We start from the raw sequence: 18,203 nt of genomic DNA on the forward strand, positions 1-18,203 counted from the left end.
CAACGTGGAACCTGTGGTTAGAAATGATGGCAGACCACCCAAAGATCCACTCAAAGGTGTGGGTAATCGGAAGGTCTTCCAAATGATGGGATTTCTTTCAAAATCCACTGGTGGTTTCTATCAGGTGCTTCAGTTCTAAATTTTCTATAAGCGGCACCTTCGAGCAGAAGCTGGTGATACTGCACTTTCCAAGCTGAGAAGAGTGTGACTTGTCCCTTCTGGTGGGATCTTTCAACCCACAAATGATTCCTGGTTGCCTACCTAGGTGGTTACCCCCATGAGCTGAACCATGAGGTCCCTGAAAGCGTTCCTGTTCCTCCACTTCCATATTGTTTCTTTTCCATGTATTTATCTTTTTTCCTGGATGAGGGCAGCTGGGATTTGGAAAAACTTTTCTTGTTGCTCTTGGAAGGGGCAGGAGAAAGACACAGTTGTTTTTTCCTCCCCTTCTCTGAGAAAATACCCAGATGCTCTGCTTTCTTCTTGACTTGGGAAATGGGGCAGTCCAAGTGTCTTCTCCTCGTAGCTGGGCTGGAATATACACAGATGCTGAGGTCCTCATGATGAGAGCATGAGACGGTGTTGTGCAGATACTGGAAGAGTTGGGAGTGTACCAGTATCAGTGAGTTACCTGTAGATGTCCTCAGAGCTGTCACAGAATCCCAGAATGATATGGGGTTGGAAGGGACCTCTGGAGATCATCTAGTCCAACCTCCTGCCAAAGCAAGTCCACCCACAGCAGGTCCCACAGGAACGTGTCCAGGTGGGGTTGGAATGTCTCCAGAGAAGGAGACTCCACCACCTCTCTGGGCAGCCTCTGCCAGGGCTCTGCCACCCTCAAATTGAAGAAGATCCTCCTCATGTTGAGATGGAACTTCTTATGGTCAAGTTTGTGCCCGTTCCCTCTTGTCCTGTCCCTGGGCACCACTGAAAAAAGACTGGCCCCATCCTCCTGACACCCACCCTTGAAGTACTTATAGGTGTTGAGTGTTTATAGGCATTGAGAAATATGAAGAGAAATAGAATCAAGAGAAATAATGTTTTAAGCCACTCCCTGAGCATTTGCATTCTCCTGTAAACATTTTCTGTGTAGGCCATTTCAATATGCAAAGTTGACCAAACCTGGTTTCAAAACAGACGCTCTCTGCTTTGAAAAATGGAGTTTATTCTGCCCTAATGCAAAAAAAAAAACCCAACCCAAAACCTCAGCATTATTTCACTGTGCAATGAAAAGCTGAAGTATTGATTTTGAAATGGATAATTGATTGTAACAATAAATCACCGGGCGGTATCTGTGCAAACATTGATTATTTTTTTTTTTTTCTATTGCGATAATTAATTCGATATGCGCTATAACATATTTATGCGGGGACTAAGCGACTCCCTAATGGTCATAAATTGTCTTTGGTCAAAAACCATCCACTGTGATGTGGTTGGCTTTTTGCCTGAAGACGTGTACCCTAGGAGGGAGCGTAAATACAATTGTGAGGCTGTGAGAAACCCTTAATACCTTCCATTGAAGGATTGGAGACTTGGAAGGAACAGCTGGATTGCTTTAGAGGAGAGATGGTGATGTCCAATATCAATTCTCTTATCACTCCAGCCCAGTAAATCTGGTGGGTTTTTCCCAGATGAGTTGATAGAAACTTTAATAAAGAATAGAATGAAGAGATTTTTCTGGATGAGTTGCTAGAAACTTTAATAAAGAATAGAATGAAGAGGCGCCTCCCTAATGGTCATAAATTGTCTTTGGTCAAAAACCATCCACTGTGATGTGGTTGGCTTTTTGCCTGAAGACGTGTACCCTAGGAGGGAGCGTAAATACAATTGTGAGGCTGTGAGAAACCCTTAATACCTTCCATTGAAGGATTGGAGACTTGGAAGGAACAGCTGGATTGCTTTAGAGGAGAGATGGTGATGTCCAATATCAATTCTCTTATCACTCCAGCCCAGTAAATCTGGTGGGTTTTTCCCAGATGAGTTGATAGAAACTTTAATAAAGAATAGAATGAAGAGACACGTTGAGGAACGTGGTGTGAGGAGGAAGGATCAATAGAGCTTTGTGGAGGGAAGTCTGGCTTCATATCCCTATTAAAGTCCTTTGGAGGAATCACCGAGCGCGTGGGCGAGGAGATCTGGTTGATATTGTTGGCTTGGGTGTCCTAAAGCCTTTTGATAAGATCCTTCACAAAAGGCTCCTGAAGAAATGAAGTTTGGGATAAGAAACCGATGCGACGGAGAACAAAGGATGGAAAGAGATGTTGGTTGAGGAGCACCAGCTGTGGGGTCACTCAGTGACGCCTGGTGGGGTCCACCCTGGCCAGTTTGAGGGTCTCCATGAACATCTATGGAATTAAAACAGGACAAAATAGAGCTGCTCAGGTTGATATTTGTGTCCTGTGGTCAAAAAGAGACAACATCTTGGGTTGAAAGGGGAATGAGTTGCAGCATGGACTGAACCCCAGAGCTGAAGCTCGTGGTACCCCAGGTATTCTCCTGGCCTATTGAAATGAAAAATTCCTGAAAAGGGGAGAAAATTTATTATATAAATCCATTGTCTATATAGCCAGCCCCTGCCACGGAACGTATAGTTTTCTTTATGCCAGTTTGAGTCTTTTTAGGTTGGATTTGTGTTTTCTCCTCCAAATTATAACTTAGCTGAATGCACGTTATTAGAAAAACATAGCCTTTCTCTTTTTCCTTTTTTCCCCATTCATCTCAAATGCTTTATTTCTGGCATTTCTTTATCAAAAAAAATAATAAAAAATCCACAATAACACCTCTTTTTATTTTTTTTTGCTTTTGTTTTACAGAGCATCAAAGTTAGCTGGTTGCCTCCACCACCGGGTACTCAAAATGGATTTATTACAGGCTATAAAATCCGACACAGAAAGACTACCCGCAGGGGCGAGATCGAAACGCTGGAGCCAAACAACCTCTGGTACTTGTTCACAGGTCAGTGTGTGCCCGGTACAAGCCTTGCAAGGTTCTTTTTTTTGATGAATTAAATGCTTTGGGAATAAAATATCCTTTCACTTGAAGGGAACATTGATTTCTTGGCTGGCAGGTAGCATTTATTGCGTCGTATAAAGACTGTCTTTATGGGGGTGTTTTTAAACGAGGTTGGTTTTTTTTTTTCCTTAATGCTTTCATCATATTTGTCTCCTGGATTTTATCATTAATGAAGTTGAAGCTGAATGTCTTGTTTCCGATGCCTTGAGCCTCGGGTGGGTTTTTAGAGCGCTCCGTCAACATCTCCCATTTTCTCAAGGGTGCCAAAATATTGATTTCCTGAGTTTTCTTTTCCAAGTTTTCCTGTGGAAAATCGCTCCTCCCAGAATAAGAAGTTCAACGCTAGATCGTAGCAAAACCATAACTGCAGGGAGGGAAAGCATCTAGAGGGGTATCGTGAGGGTAATGGTGACTTCTGGTAGGTGGAAACAGATGTCATCTGGGTGACATTAAGCCCAGGACATCACCTAGAGAGCAGGAGAGCATCGAGGAAGAAAAAGAAGCTTTGTCAAAGTAAATGGCACCTTTGTGTCTGAATATCAGGATAATATCAGGATAATATCAGAATAATCAGGATTTCACCTCGGGTGACCTTCACTAAGTTCACTTCCACGTGAGAAGTGTAACCTGGGAGAGCTGGAAGTCATTCAGAATCGTAGGTCTCAGAATAAACATCATCATTTACTGTTTTGGAAGGAAAAGCAGCGTTTTATCGCAAAGTTTAATGAAGAGTAGCACGTTTTTAGGAGGAAGACCTTAAATATTGAAATCTCAACTTGGGCATCTAACCCAGGCTCTTGACCGAAGTCCCCATGGGACCTCTTGTGAAGGCTACATGACTGATAGCTGCAAAGTTGTAGTTTCTTGGTGGAGAGGGCACATTAAGCCTCTTTCAAATTGGGAAGGATTTATTTTCTGGGAGATAAAGTAGAAGCCATGATGAAAACTGCTCCAGTGTTGGAGTTGCTGCTGCTCTGATGGCTTAGAGAAGAAAACATAGCGGTGCAGACAAAGTCCCAGAGCTCTGCTGCCACCATCCCTGTAGGTCCCATCCCTGGGAGAGCAGAGCAGATTCGTCTCTATCGTGGTAGATCCCCACTTCCTGAGGTTCTTCCCCATGAATTATTTGGGGCTTGGAGAGCTGAGGGGAGTCCTGGTGGGTTTCCAGCAGCCCCAACCCTCCTGTTCTCAATATCTCCCCATAGCTCGAAGTGATGAGCTTGGTTTTACTTGGGAATACGTGGTTTAGAAATTGATGGGCTTGGTTTTACTTGGGAATACGTGGTTTAGGAAGCAATGAAGAAAATTCTCTACATCCCGTATTATTTTCCATATTCTTATATTGTGATTGCTGGAGATGTGGCTCTTCTAAGTGAAATTTTTAAATATTAATGTGGAGGCCCTTCACATCTTTGCTGCCTCCTCTTTGGTGGGGATAGTTTTGAGTCACAACGCAGGTGGCTCTATCAATTTTAGCCTCGGCTTCCACGTCAGCTAAATATTAACCTGCTCTTTTTAATTATGAGCTTTCTTCTCTGGAAGATGTTGGCAATTAAATGAAGAGAGGGGTTTTTTTCCCCATGCTTTATGGTCAGTATAGACCGAGCAGAAGGATAAATCTCTGTCCCCACCTTTGGGACCCTGGGAGTCTTGTGCAGTTAATTCTTTCCTGATGGTTTTAGCCACAGAGGAAAAACATCTGGTTCTGAATTCGTGCTTATTTCCTAATACTGGCAAGACTTGATATTTTTTTTTCCCTCCTGAACTCCGTGCTCTGAAGTTAATCAAGAGCACAGGAAAGCAAAACGCTCTTCGGTCGCTATCCTAGTCCCTGGCCTGCAAATTTCTTCCGTAAGGAGAGTGTACCTGCTGTTACATGTGCAATTATTGGCTTAGTTATGTCAAACAGTTCTTTATTTTTCTACTATTTGGACCTCCAGTAATTTTGTATGTACGAGCACGACCGCTGGGAGCCACAACCCAAACTACTCTGGGGCTGTTGCAGCCCTTGTCCAATTTTTGAAGCCTTTTCCTTTGGGTCCATAATCTCTTTTTCTGTATGAATTCTGACCTCCCTGCAGAGCTGGGGGGGCTAGGAGCACCGGAGGGATGTGTTTCTTTGGATTTGCATCTATATTTTCCATATATATGCATTTTATATATTTCTTTCCACGTAGCCAATCCAGCTATTCCTTGAGATCTCAAATGACTCCAAATCAAATTGCAGACAGTGGGAACGTCATTCATCTGGGTTTTATTTTTTAAATCTTCTTCCTGTGTGATTTTTATTGGCTTCTTTGTCTTTTCAACCAGGACTGGAGAAAGGAAGCCAGTACAGTTTCCAGGTGGCTGCCATGACAGTGAACGGGACGGGTCCCCCCTCGGACTGGTACACGGCGGAAACGCCCGAGAACGATCTGGACGGTAAATTAATCTCTTTTAAAAGGCCTTATTTCCAAAAGCCACCTAGCTGAGGGGTGTCACCACAATTGTCACCCAGGCCCAGGTTAGGGTGAGATCCCTGGGGTCCAAAAATCCACCAAGAGATGGTTGGAAGTCGATGATCTTTAAGGTCCCTTCCAACTCTAACGAGTCTTTGATTTGCAATAACAAACCAGGATGAATCTTAGACTCCGTAAATGATAAACGTCACCACGTCACCAAAGGAACAATGAGAGTGATGCCAACAATCCTCACAACTCCCCAAGTAACTAGTCAAAGAGGTCAAATCCTGTTTTCCCAGCCTTTAATTGCAGACGTCAACAATTCCGGTTGGCAACGAAGCCGAATAATTAGCGCGAGATGCCGGGATGCGGAGACCTGAAAACCGTGGGCTGTATAAATCAGCTGACATGAAAAGGGGAAGGAAAACACTGAAATGAAAGGGGTAGAGAAAATAGAGAGAATATTTGAAGTAGTAAAGGAATAAAAGGAGAGTAATGAAAAAGTCTCCCTAAAAAAAAAAATAATAAATAAATAAATAAAATAAAATTAACCGGAGCGCAAATCAAATGGAACAAAGAACCTTGAGAGATGGAAGTCACGGCCAAAGTACAGACAACCCCTAAGAAGCAAAGAGGTAGCAGAAAGGAGATGAATAGAAAATAAAAGGCAACTGATGAAAATTGCTGTGATTTTAAAAACAAATCACCTGAAAAAGGATCAAAGGCGAAGCGGATGAAAGAATAAATAAAGAATCAGTTTAAATGCACCCTAGGACTGGATGGGGCTTTGCTTTTGACTGGCCAAATTTCCTTGTGATCTCAAAAGCAACCTTTGCAAATTGAAGAATTTCTGCTTTTTCCCTGCGTCCAAACGTGGTTTTTCCAGCGGAGGGGGAGCAGCTGCGGCCCCCAGCACGTGGAATTGGAGGAAACCAGTACCTGTGGTATCTCAGCAAGGTTTTAAAGAAGAGATGATGCTTTTTGTCCCTCTGTTTTATTTCTGTGTGTTCATGTTGGGGGTGAATTCTCATGGGAGCTGGGAATTCTCATGGGAATGCAAGAAAAATACTCCGATAAACCCGGAGGGTGGCAAAAAAAATTCTATTTTTGAGATCTAAATTGATTATTTTAGCCCTGCAAGTGTTGGTTGGCCAAGGGAGGGCTGGAGCTCAGTGACTGCGGTCCCTTCTCCGCTGCTGTGGTTGATGCCCTGTCTCTTCTTTTCCCTGGAAGCCTGGTTGGCATCGGCAAAACGAAGACGAACGGGTCTCCCGACGGATATCCCTTTTAATTAGTGTGTTTTGTTCAAATGATTAGAAATCCAAACATAGCTGCTTCTTCAAGGTTCCCTGGAAAGCTCGCGTCCCTCAGCTAACAGCTGGGAAGGCTTTAAATATTTATTCTAAGCCTCAAATTTGGCGCCTTGAAAAGGAAAAGTTAAAAAAAGAAGGTGAAAATGGTGTTTTCCCCACAGGGTCTGTTTTAAATAATGTGAGCGAGGGTGGAAGAGAACCCCTGGTGACCTCTGCAGAGGTGTCCTCCAGGAAAAGGGGTTTAGGATGCCTGGTTGCTGATCACCGCGTTGAACAAATTAGATCGTGATACAGTTCTAGCTTCAGCTCCAAATTAGCGCGCGGCGTTTTCCCCAAAGGGTCTGTTTTAAATAACGTGAGCGAGGGTGGAGGAGAATCCCTGGTGACCTCTGCAGAGGTGTCCTCCAGGAAAAGGGGTTTAGGATGCCTGGTTGCTGATCACCGCGTTGAACAAATTAGATCGTGATACAGTTCTAGCTTCAGCTCCAAATTAGCACTCCGAGAGGAAGAGTATGAGAAAGTAGATGGGTGTCCTACCGTAATTCATACTGGGAAATGATTGGGGAGATGGGTGAAGCAACTGGGATGAGGGAAAATTACCCTGCCTTGGTAAAATATACAGCTTGGAATGAGAAAACTGCTCAAGTGACCCAAAGGTAAGGTGTTTTTTGAGCTTCTCAATGGAATTGGGGACCTTTAACTAGCACCAAGTGCTGTGTTCCCTGCTGGAAGACGTGGGTGCTCAATCATCACATAGAAATGCAGTGGAGGACCTGGAGACACGTGTGAGCACGTGGGACGTGGCATCCCAGTAGGAGATGTCACTACTCAACACCTATAAATACTTGAAGGGTGGGTGGATGAGGGAAAATTACCCTGCCTTGGTAAAATATACAGCTTGGAATGAGAAAACTGCTCAAGTGACCCAAAGGTAAGGTGTTTTTTGAGCTTCTCAATGGAATTGGGGACCTTTAACTAGCACCAAGTGCTGTGTTCCCTGCTGGAAGACGTGGGTGCTCAATCATCACATAGAAATGCAGTGGAGGACCTTGAGACACGTGTGAGCATGTGGGACGTGGCATCCCAGGAGGAGATGTGACTACTCAACGTCTATAAATACTTCAAGGGTGGGTGTCAGGAGGATGGGGCCAGGCTTTTTTCAGTGGTGCCCAGGGACAGGACAAGAGGAAATGGGCACAAACTTGACCATCAGAAGTTCCACCTCAACATGAGGAAGAACTTCTTCACTTTGAGGGTGTCAGAGCCCTGGAAGAGGCTGCCCAGAGAGGTGGTGGAGTCTCCATCTCTGGAGATATTCAAACCCCATCTCGACACGTTCCTGTGGTGGACCTGGCTCTGGCAGGGGGTTGGACTAGATGATCTCCAGAGGTCCCTTCCAACCCCATAGCATTCTGTGATTTTGTGATTCTGTGACACCAGGCAGTGACACAGAGCTTCGGCTGCCGTTTCCCAGGATCCTAAGGTCCATAAGGGAAGAAAATAAGAGAAACAGCTCCAAGAAACCTGGTTTTGTGGGCAGATCTCATGAGGTCTGTGATATTGTGATTCCATGACACCAGGCAGTGACACAGAGCTTCGGCTGCCGTTTCCCAGGATCCTAAGGTCCATAAGGGAAGAAAATAAGAGAAACAGCTCCAAGAAACCTGGTTTTGTGGGCAGATCTCATGAGGACTTCTGCTGTGTGCCAGATGCTGGTCCATTGGGCTGGCTGCCACCCAGAGCTCATGTGTCTGAGCACTTGACTGCAAGTACCCAAAGATTTCTATACGTGGCAGAAAGCAATAAACTCGTGGGGTAGTTCAGAGGGAAACCATAAATTTGGCTGATTTGGAATGTAGGATGAAGAACCCTTTTGGGACGTAGGATGAAGAACCCTCTTGGGGCGTAGGATGAAGAACCCTCTTGGGACGTAGGATGAAGAACCCTCTTGGGACGTAGGATGAAGAACCCTCTTGGGACGTAGGATGAAGAACCCTCTTGGGACGTAGGATGAAGAACCCTCTTGGGACGTAGGATGAAGAACCCTCTTGGGGCGTAGGATGAAGAACCCTCTTGGGACATAGGATGAAGAACTCTCTTGGGACATAGGATGAAGAACTCTCTTGGGACGTAGGATGAAGAACTCTCTTGGCACTTCATGTAGAATGGCATCTCAAGGTAGCTCCTCAGAAGTAGTTCTGGCGTCATGTTTAAGCCCAGGAGAAACAAAAGTCAACTTTTTGATCTAAATTTGCAAGGAAATGCCTCACCAAGAAAGCAGAAATATGAGGTACATGTTTCAATAAGGGTTTTTACTCCTGGATATTGGAGTAAAACCGGGAGACTGAAGATCAGCAGAGGTAGATGGTCCAGTTTCCTGAAAAACTGATGGATTTAGATATTTGGCTGTATGTTAAATTTTGGAGAGATCCTCAAAAAGTGGGGCTTTGTAAAAAGAAGCAAAAAATACTTTGTTTAAGGCGGGGGGGCAGAAATAGTTGATTCAGACATTTAACTTTGTGCTTTGCGACGCAAATTCTCAAATTGAGAGCTGTTCCAGAATAAGAAAAAATGCTTTTTTCCAGAAAAAAGTTTGAGAGTAAAGCTGATGAAAATACAACACAAACTGCTATACACAGTTGAAGCCAAAAAACTCACATCTTGAAAAAAAATACCTGTCTTTATAAAATGTCAGTATTCAAAATAATGTTTTAGAGTCTTCTCCATCGCTTTGTTTTGGAGACTTAATTCACAAGAAGGGCCCAAGGACTTAAACTGCCTTTTGCTTCTTGAAAGGAGAAGTGACAATTGAGCTCGGAAACGCGTGAACGGTTTGAGATAAAGGAGATGTGATGTTTGAATAAAGTAGTTTTAAGCTAAACGCCTGCCTGGAGGTGTGTGTAGTGCAATGGAAATCCCCGTCTTCGCGTCGGATGTGAAATAAAACCCATCATTTTGAAGGCAGCGGGTTCTTCAGATGCTCTGATCTCCTTTAGCTGCCAGAGAATTGGTGTATTTAAGGAGTTGGAGGGAATTACAGTATCGCTCCCATTATCCAGCTTCTCATTTCAAGGCCTTCAGTTGTTCTTTTCTCTCTGGGGCCGGTAAGAAAATCCTTCTGTGGTTTGTTTTTCAAGCAGCCTCGTTGAGGAACAGCCACCGGAGTCACTTCTTCTCCTTGAAAGCAAAGTTTGGGAGTTGGAACGGGGGGGTTAATGGCAACGTAACCTGACGTAGAGTGATGCAATGGGTTTCTTCTGTTTTTGTGAGTAGCCACTTTTCGGGGAATTGTCTTCAACCTCCAGACAAACCACGTGCTTCACAAATTTTGAAGGAGTAGAAGGCCAAGGGCTTGGCAAGTTGCTGGGTCTTTTCAGGCTGGTAACGTACCGATGGGCAGGTTTTCAGGGGGCTGTAATGCATTCAGAAGAACTCAGCCCAAAAGCACGTCAAATAGCTTATTGAAAAGTCTTAATTCTTCCTTTTATTGCCTTTTTCCAAGGTTTACAGTGGGAATGCTTCACAATTGTGAAGTGTCTTTTGTTGGAGTTTACATCATTTTTTTTTATTATTAACTGAGGGAATTTTTTTTCCTACCCTGTCCTTGTTGCCTCCCATATAAGCTTTAATCTATTATATTGCAAGCCTTTTTATTGGGGAAAAATAGTAACTTGTCTCTTTCTGCTCTCAAAAAGACAAGCTACTGTGCAGCTCCTCTGAAGAGACTTGTGATATGGTAGTTACGGCGTAAACTCAAACAAAAGGCCTTTACTCATTTAACCTTTACTGTAAAATCAGGCTCATAGAATGCAAATAAACTTGGAGTGATTAATTACTACCCAAAGTAATGGATTTTTACCTGGGGATACCTGTAAATAAAATAATCTCGTTCTATTATTTCATTTTTCTCAACGTTGATGTATTATTTAAAGCAGCTTCAGAGCAAGAGATGCATGTCCAGGAGTTAAAATTCACTTTTTTTCATGAATATACTAGTGTATCCCTAACAAAGTAAACCAATATTTCTTTAAAAATAATCTCTGAGCGGGAAGACAACTCATACAATCAGCTGCCAGGATCCTGCTGAACTTGTAAATAGACCAGGGAGGAGAAAAGTTGTCCTACTGGTAATTCTTTTGCAGGTCATCCTTCATTTTCCTGCATCATTTGATCATTTTGAATCTCTTCTGTAGCTTTATGCTAAAAGTGGAGAGCACTAGGAGATATTCCATTTAAAACAGGATGAGGAACCTCATTGCTCTTGGAATGGAAGGAGGTAGCTCAGAAATAAAGTTGCATGTAAGCTCTGCATGTAACCTGGTTGGGTTTTTTGTGGAATATCTGAGTCTAAGCTCAAACCTTACAAAGAGTGACCTTGAATGAGTAGAATATTAATCTTTTTGGTGCAAATATCTTAGTCTAAGCTCAAACCTTACGAAGAGTGACCTTGAATGAGTAGAATATTAATTTATCCTTTCCTTTTTTTTCCCCTTTTGAACCCCAGAATCTCAGGTTCCTGACCAGCCAAGCTCTCTTCACGTCAGGCCCTTGACAACGAGCATCGTCATGAGTTGGACTCCGCCGCTCAACCCGAACATCGTGGTCCGCGGGTACATCATCGGCTACGGCGTGGGCAGCCCCTACGCGGAGACCGTGCGGGTGGACAGTAAACAGCGCTACTACTCCATTGAAAATTTGGGTAAGTGGCTGGTTTCATTCATGATTTTCCTAAAAGGAGCTTCTTCTGACACGATGCTATTTCTTCAGCTTTGTTTTCAGGCTTTATATGTTGCTGTCTCAGGCTCTTTCTTCATTCCATTTCTCGTTTGGTCTTACCTTCAAAACTCTGGACGCTCTCAAATACGTCCAATTTCTTGGCTCAAATGCTCATTTGATTCAGTAGATCTTATTAAAGACCTAAAGATGGTTTTCCCCGGGCTGCCCTCTCCTCCCCCCCACAATGTTTGAATTGAATGGCAGTCACAAATCTCCTACTTTATGTCTGTCAAAACGGTGCCAAGAGAGAGAAGCACTGATTCATTATTCATGTGACACTTCATCTGGATTCTCAACGAGGTACGCGGGGACCTGGATCCTTCCAGTGGCACCAGAGCGTTCTCCTAGCACTGGGAAAAGAGGCTCAAAGTTTAAAGGAAGTCAAAAAAGTTTAAAGGAAGTCAAAAAAGTTTAATGGTTTCCTTATTATTTCTTCTTTAGCGCTTTTATTCCGGGTAAAAATGGTAAGTTTTCTGTTTGGTAATCTGGGAATATCAAATATTGCAGGAAGATTAACTTGGTGCCCAGGTAGACTAGTTGTCTTGATTTTAAAGGACCAAAACTCTGATATCTGGGGACGCTTTTCTTTGGAATTTGCATTTTACAGCCCCGTGAAACTGCCTCATCCAACCTTTTTCCTTGGGGAAACGTGGAGAGCAGAATAAACTCGTTTTACTGTGACTTCTTCAACCAGCTTCTCTGTGTCCAGGTTTCCTGGTGGAGGTATTTGCAAAGAGCTGCACGTAAACACTCCCAAATATTCCATAGGTTCTGGGAAAGGCTGATTTTAAAATGTTCTGTGCAAGTGTGACCTTAGGGTGGAAAAGGAAAAGCTGTCTGAGATTGGACTGTGGAAGAAATTTTGTGGAATATAAAGATAAAAGCTATTGCTAATGACCGTGCGTGTCTAATAGCTAATGGTCAGGATTAAATGCAAAGTATTTTTTTTATTCCAAAAATTCCAATTATTTTAAGTTGTTTCCTATCTTTAATAGAGTTTTCAGTTGAAGCTTTCACCACTGTTGACCCAGAATGACTAGAAAAGAACATTATATGGACAGAGCTATCAAGGCCAATGTGCTTTGGCAAAAGCTGAGGAGGAGATGCCCACACAGCTCAATTTATAGAGTTCCGAGTGGTTGGCTCTTAATGAAAGTGTCTTGATTAACAAATGGAGAAATGTCTTGGGTTTTGTAAAGCTTTAGTGTTTATTTTCCTTCTTGTATTGTATGATCAGTGAATATACGACCTCTGAGAGTCGCTACCACTGTTTAGAGCATATTGAAAATTTAGTTACAAATAATCCAGGCTTGGATTATTTATTTTTTGCTGAACGTCCTTCAAGAGACTGAGGTTGCCTGAACGTTATGAACTATTCAAATGGAAAGTATCTTTTCGTTGTACATTTTTTGGTTTGATTGTGAATATTCCAAGAGTGAGAAGCGTCGCTTAATTGGCGTTGTCTGGAGAATTTCCCTGAATTTCACTGAATTTTTAGAGTTGGAAAGGACCATAGAGATCATCAAAGCCACCCAGTCTGTAACTGGGTAAGGACAGAAGCTCTTTGGTCACAAATTCTGACGTGTGCATGTTCACATGTACAACTTTCAAAATCAATTTCCATGAAAAATCGCACTAATTAAATCCCATCATTTCAATATCCACAGAAAACAAACCCCAGAGGGATGTGACCAAGGGCCCGGAGAAAGCTTTTAAAAAATTAGAACGGTTGCCAACACGGAAGCCACGTGCGTCTGGTCTGTAACTGGGTAAGGACAGAAGCTCTTTGGTCACAAATTCTGACGTGTGCATGTTCACATGTACAACTTTCAAAATCAATTTCCATGAAAAATCGCACTAATTAAATCCCATCATTTCAATATCCACAGAAAACAAACCCCAGAGGGATGTGACCAAGGGCCCGGAGAAAGCTTTTAAAAAATTAGAACGGTTGCCAACACTTCCTACATTATTCACCCCCTTTATTAGAAACCGTTACAAGAAAATGACCCAAAATGAGGAGACGGAATTCTTTGCCTGATGAAAACACTGTTTGCAATAAGGTTAGGAATCAAAAAGTGCTGCTGGCAGGAATGAGGGGAAAAAAAAAATAGATTTCCTAGATTTTGTGTGGCCTCATCCTGCCTGTTGTAAAATTTCTTGCGAAACCTCTGCGTGAGGGTTATATGTTCTCTTAAATGTACGATGTGGAAGACACGGTGGAGCCTGATACCTAAATAAATGATGAACTTCAGTGAGGTTTTTCTCTCCCCTCCGAAGACCTCGTCCCTTTTGATCCTGGTGGCTTTCAGCTCTCTCTTCCTCTGGGCTCCCCGGTTCTCCTTTGTCTCGTTAGCCGGAGCCTGCCGAGAGGTCGCCCCGGTTCCCCTCCATCCAGCCTGTGATGTATCTCTCCAGCTGAAAAATGGGGTTTTTGCAGCTTCCTGAGCTTCACTGCTGGGCTTTTTTTTCATTGTTCCTTTGTCTGCTGTTTTGAAGCACGTTGCCAACCTATGTAGCAGTTAGATTCCGGAGCGGGAGATAATTTTCATTAAAGAGCAATCAGATTTGTTTGACATCAGCTGCCTTTCAGAAATCCTGCCCAACTCTCACTTGCAGTCACCGTGCTCCAAACCCAATAATCAAGGTCCATCTGGGACATTATTTTACTTCTAGAAGCTCATGTTGTCATCCTGAGTTGTTCTTCACCCTCGTTTCTCTCTCCTAAACTAGTGTCCTGCTGGGTTGAACGGGGATGCAAAACACTCTTGAGACCGTCCATGTGCACGTCCTGATCTTCTTCCTGGGAACCATGTTCCCCTCTCTGTGTTCAGATCTCCACAAAAGCATCTCCTGGCCATCTTTCCAGAGACCTTAGAGTTGAGAGATGGAGAAGAGGGACGCACATGGGTGTTGAAAGTTGAAGCCCCCAGCCTGGCCACACTGGCTTTATTGGCTTCTCAGCATCTGTGATGTGGCTGCCCTGGAAGTTCCTGCTTTCGTGATAGCATCATCAAATGGTTTGGGTTGGAAAGAACCTAAAAGCCCATCCAGTCCCACCCCCTGCCCCAGACCAGGTTCAAGGCCCCATCTAACCTGGCCTTGAACCCCTCCAGGGATGGGGCAGCCACAGCTTCTCTGGGCAACCTGGGCCAGGCTCTCACCATCCTCACACCAAAGCATTTCTTGCTCATATCTCATCTCAATTTTCCCTTTTTCAGTGATCCCCCTTTGTCTGATGGTTCTTGCTGAAGCTGTGAAACAAGACATCCCATGCTTTAAGCTCAGGACTGTTCCATCTTCTTTGTGGCCAAGCTGTAGAGAAAGATAGTATCTTCACTTGTGATTGTGGTGTGTCAGTCTTTGGTGGTGAAACCTTCATGATAGGACAGATAAAGCCTCTGACCTTAACTCTACACTGTTTATTCATTTTATCAAACTTCAGAGTTTATTTATTTTATCCAACTCAGCTGAGTGTGAGCCATATCAGTCCGTGTTCCTTCTTCTGGTCCATCAAGCAGGTAAAGCCAACAGCAAAGATAGTTCAGCCCATTCAGGAGCTCCATCATCTGATTTTTCTTCTCCCTCTTGCCCACGATGGATGTCCATAGCCATCTTAGCCACGGTGTGCTTTGTTATGCACCGGGATTCATCGTTCTAGAGGTGACTGTGAAATTCCAAACATCTTTCCACCTTCAGTGTCCTGCCAGTGATGGACCAGAAGTTATTTCTGTGTAGTGCTTCCTCGTTTTGGATGGAAGTCAGCTATCAAAGTCTCTTTAGAAATCCTATTAGACGCCTCTTTGTAATCCTGAATACTTTTTAAGCTCACTTTGGAAGCCATGGACAATCTCCTTGAGTAGATGGCCCACAGGGGAAGGGTGGAGACCTCCACGTTCACAGGACAGCCTGCTATTTAATTCCTTTTCCTCTCCATAACGTCGTATGGCAGCTTTGCATCGCGTTTCAGATATTTAATTGATTACTTCCTTCTAGGAGAACTTTTTTAACAACTGAATCAGCCCGTAGCCGAGCTTTTACGGCACTTGTCTGAGGAGTGCACTTCAGCTACTGAATAAATCACTTCACCACACGAAGAGAAAGTACTCAGTCTTTCATAATAGTGATGGAGAACTTTATTCCCCGTGATGATCATCTCGAATACAACTCTATAGAGGTACCACTTGGGCTCTAGAAGGAATTAAATGGAGTGATTTTTCTCATGACTGAGTGGTCAGATTGCCTTGGAGACGCTCTCCGCGGGTGCAGAGGAATAGAAGAATATCCTGAGACTTCAGCTCTGGCAGTGAAAAATTTGTTGTATTTTCTTGCGGCGGCGGATGAAAGGTAGTTGATGTCGGTCTCATAAATATCAGGAGCAAACATCCCCTGCTCTCATTCAACCTTTGCTTCGGCGGAGAAATCACTGCTTGACTGATTCTCCAATGAATAATTCCAACAGGGAGCCGCTCCGTTTTCTTTTCTTTTTAAATATTTTTTATTTTCAATATTTTTATTTAAAATATCTTAAATATTTTTTAATTCTCTGCTCGCGATTACAAAGGGCAGGGCTGTTGGCTGATTAATGGTGGGTTAAACAATATTGGAAAGTTCACAGGTGTCGATTCTGATCTTTTAAGAGGTAAGAAATAACGATTTCTGCGCAGATCCAACTCAGAAGGTGTTAAGTGTGGTAATGACCTGGCTGGGCTCGCCTCCGTGGAGCTCTGGATGAAAGCTTACTCAGGAAATAAAAGTTGGAAAGGGAAGGATGCCAAGGAGATTGCCATTTACCAATTATGCAAACCTAAAGCCCAAAATATCTGCCACCTCACGCTGGCTGTAGCAATTTGCATAAAACTTCCAGTAGGTCGTAAAGCTGTATTTTTAATTAGTGGATCGAAAAAATGAAACGTGGTGGCTTCATCGTAGCGTTTTCCAATACGTCAAAAAGATGATTATGTCGTGGTGGGTTGTTGTCATAACTCATTCTGGGGTATTTTAATAATATAATGATAATCACAGAATCACAGAATCTTCTAGGTTGGAAGGGACCTTAAAGATCATCTTGTCCAACCGTCAACCTCACTGACAAAAATAATGGGAAAAGGTAGGAGGTTGGGAGGAGAGGGGTGGTAGGAGATCCAGAGGGTGACCATTAGCTGCATGTTGGGGTTGGTGCGCGACATTGGTGACATCCCAACAGCAAAAATGCTTTCAAAAACCAAAAAAAAAGCCTTTGAATAGGAACAATAGAATAATTCTGCAGCTGATGACAGCGTTTGCACCGCGTGAGACAAAGCAGAGAGATGCTGATTTGAAAACCTGGGGCTGGGTTTTAAGCTGGTCAGAAAAGGTAATTCTTCTGGCGTCCGTAATGATGCTTCCATCTCTAACGTGTCCTAAGTCTTTCCGGGAGAAAAGGTGTGTAAAAATGACTATTTTTACAGATATTCAAACCTTTTAAAAACTCTATACGATGGGAAAGCTGCACCCAATTGCAAAGTCGTAGAGAAACACGGACTTTCTTCTTCAGAGCCCATCCCTTCCTCCCCCTTTACGTGTGTGAGAACAGAAGAAAAAGGAGTCATTTTAGAAAGAGTTTTTAAGTACAGATGCCTTTACGTGACCTAAGAAAAAAGCTAAATTCAGCCCCAGGAAGGTGTAGGAATTGGTATGTGCCCCTCTTGAAAGAGTTTGATTGGGAAGCTGGAGCGCACGTCTTGAAATCTTAGTTTCATGTCTCTTTTTAACGTGCACCTTTGATCCTCTTGGCCCCAGCAATGAAAGCAAAGCGTGTAACACGCCGCGGAACCTAGCAAAGACTTTTCAAAGTTGCTCCTTCTCCTCCCGTGGAGCCTGAGGCTCTGCACAGCTGCAAATTCTAAGCTCCAAAGAGGGAAAAAAATCTTAACGGACGCGAACAATTTCTGCTCAATTAGTAGTTTGGAGAATTTGAGCTGCCATCTAAATTATAAGAAGGTTTTACAAACTCGTAGCGTTGTTTTATCATGCTGGAGGGGGCTGTCTCTATGATATCAGATCTAAGGCATCTATCTATGATACCATATCAATCATAGAATCATTCAGGTTGGAAGAGACCCTTGGGATCATCGAGTCCAACCATCAACCCTACTCTACAAAGTTCTCCCTACACCATATCCCCCAACACCACATCTAAACGACTCTTCAACTCATCCAAGGCTGGTGACTCAACCACTTGGGTTGAGTCAAGGGGCAGCCTATTCCAGGATCTGACCACTCTTTCTGTGAAGGAGTTTTTCCCAATGTCCAGATATATCTCACATATCTATATGGACCAGCATTAAGGGGCTCTATATCCAAGGCTGGTGACTCAACCACTTGGGTTGAGTCAAGGGGCAGCCTATTCCAGGATCTGACCACTCTTTCTGTGAAGGAGTTTTTCCCAATGTCCAGATATATCTCACATATCTATATGGACCAGCATTAAGGGGCTCTATATGGTACCCATGCTGGTTTAGTCTTGGTGCATCTTGATGCAAGCGTTGCTTTTGAGGCGATGCACAAGAGTTTTGGATAATAAAAATGTTAATTTTCACAGATCCCCGCGTTATTCAAAGAATGACGCTTAAAAAAAAAAAAAAAAAAAAAAGAAAAAGAAATAAACCAACAATTA

General features: G+C 43.3%; 1 protein-coding gene across 1 annotated transcript in view; it reads left to right on the plus strand.

Annotated features, from left to right (window-relative positions):
• The window catches only part of DCC (DCC netrin 1 receptor), a gene marked incomplete at its 5' end in the record, with an annotated part of 230,009 nt that overhangs the window by 140,564 nt on the left and 71,242 nt on the right, over window positions 1-18,203 (plus strand). The window contains 3 exons of the mRNA XM_014939750.1: window positions 2,814-2,955; window positions 5,326-5,436; window positions 11,274-11,468. Of these exons, the coding sequence (XP_014795236.1) occupies window positions 2,814-2,955; window positions 5,326-5,436; window positions 11,274-11,468 (448 nt within the window). The remainder of the gene's footprint in view (window positions 1-2,813; window positions 2,956-5,325; window positions 5,437-11,273; window positions 11,469-18,203) is intronic.

This window comes from Calidris pugnax, unplaced genomic scaffold (genome assembly GCF_001431845.1).
Source record: "Calidris pugnax isolate Ruff unplaced genomic scaffold, ASM143184v1 scaffold79, whole genome shotgun sequence".
Taxonomy (NCBI): Eukaryota; Metazoa; Chordata; class Aves; order Charadriiformes; family Scolopacidae; genus Calidris; species Calidris pugnax.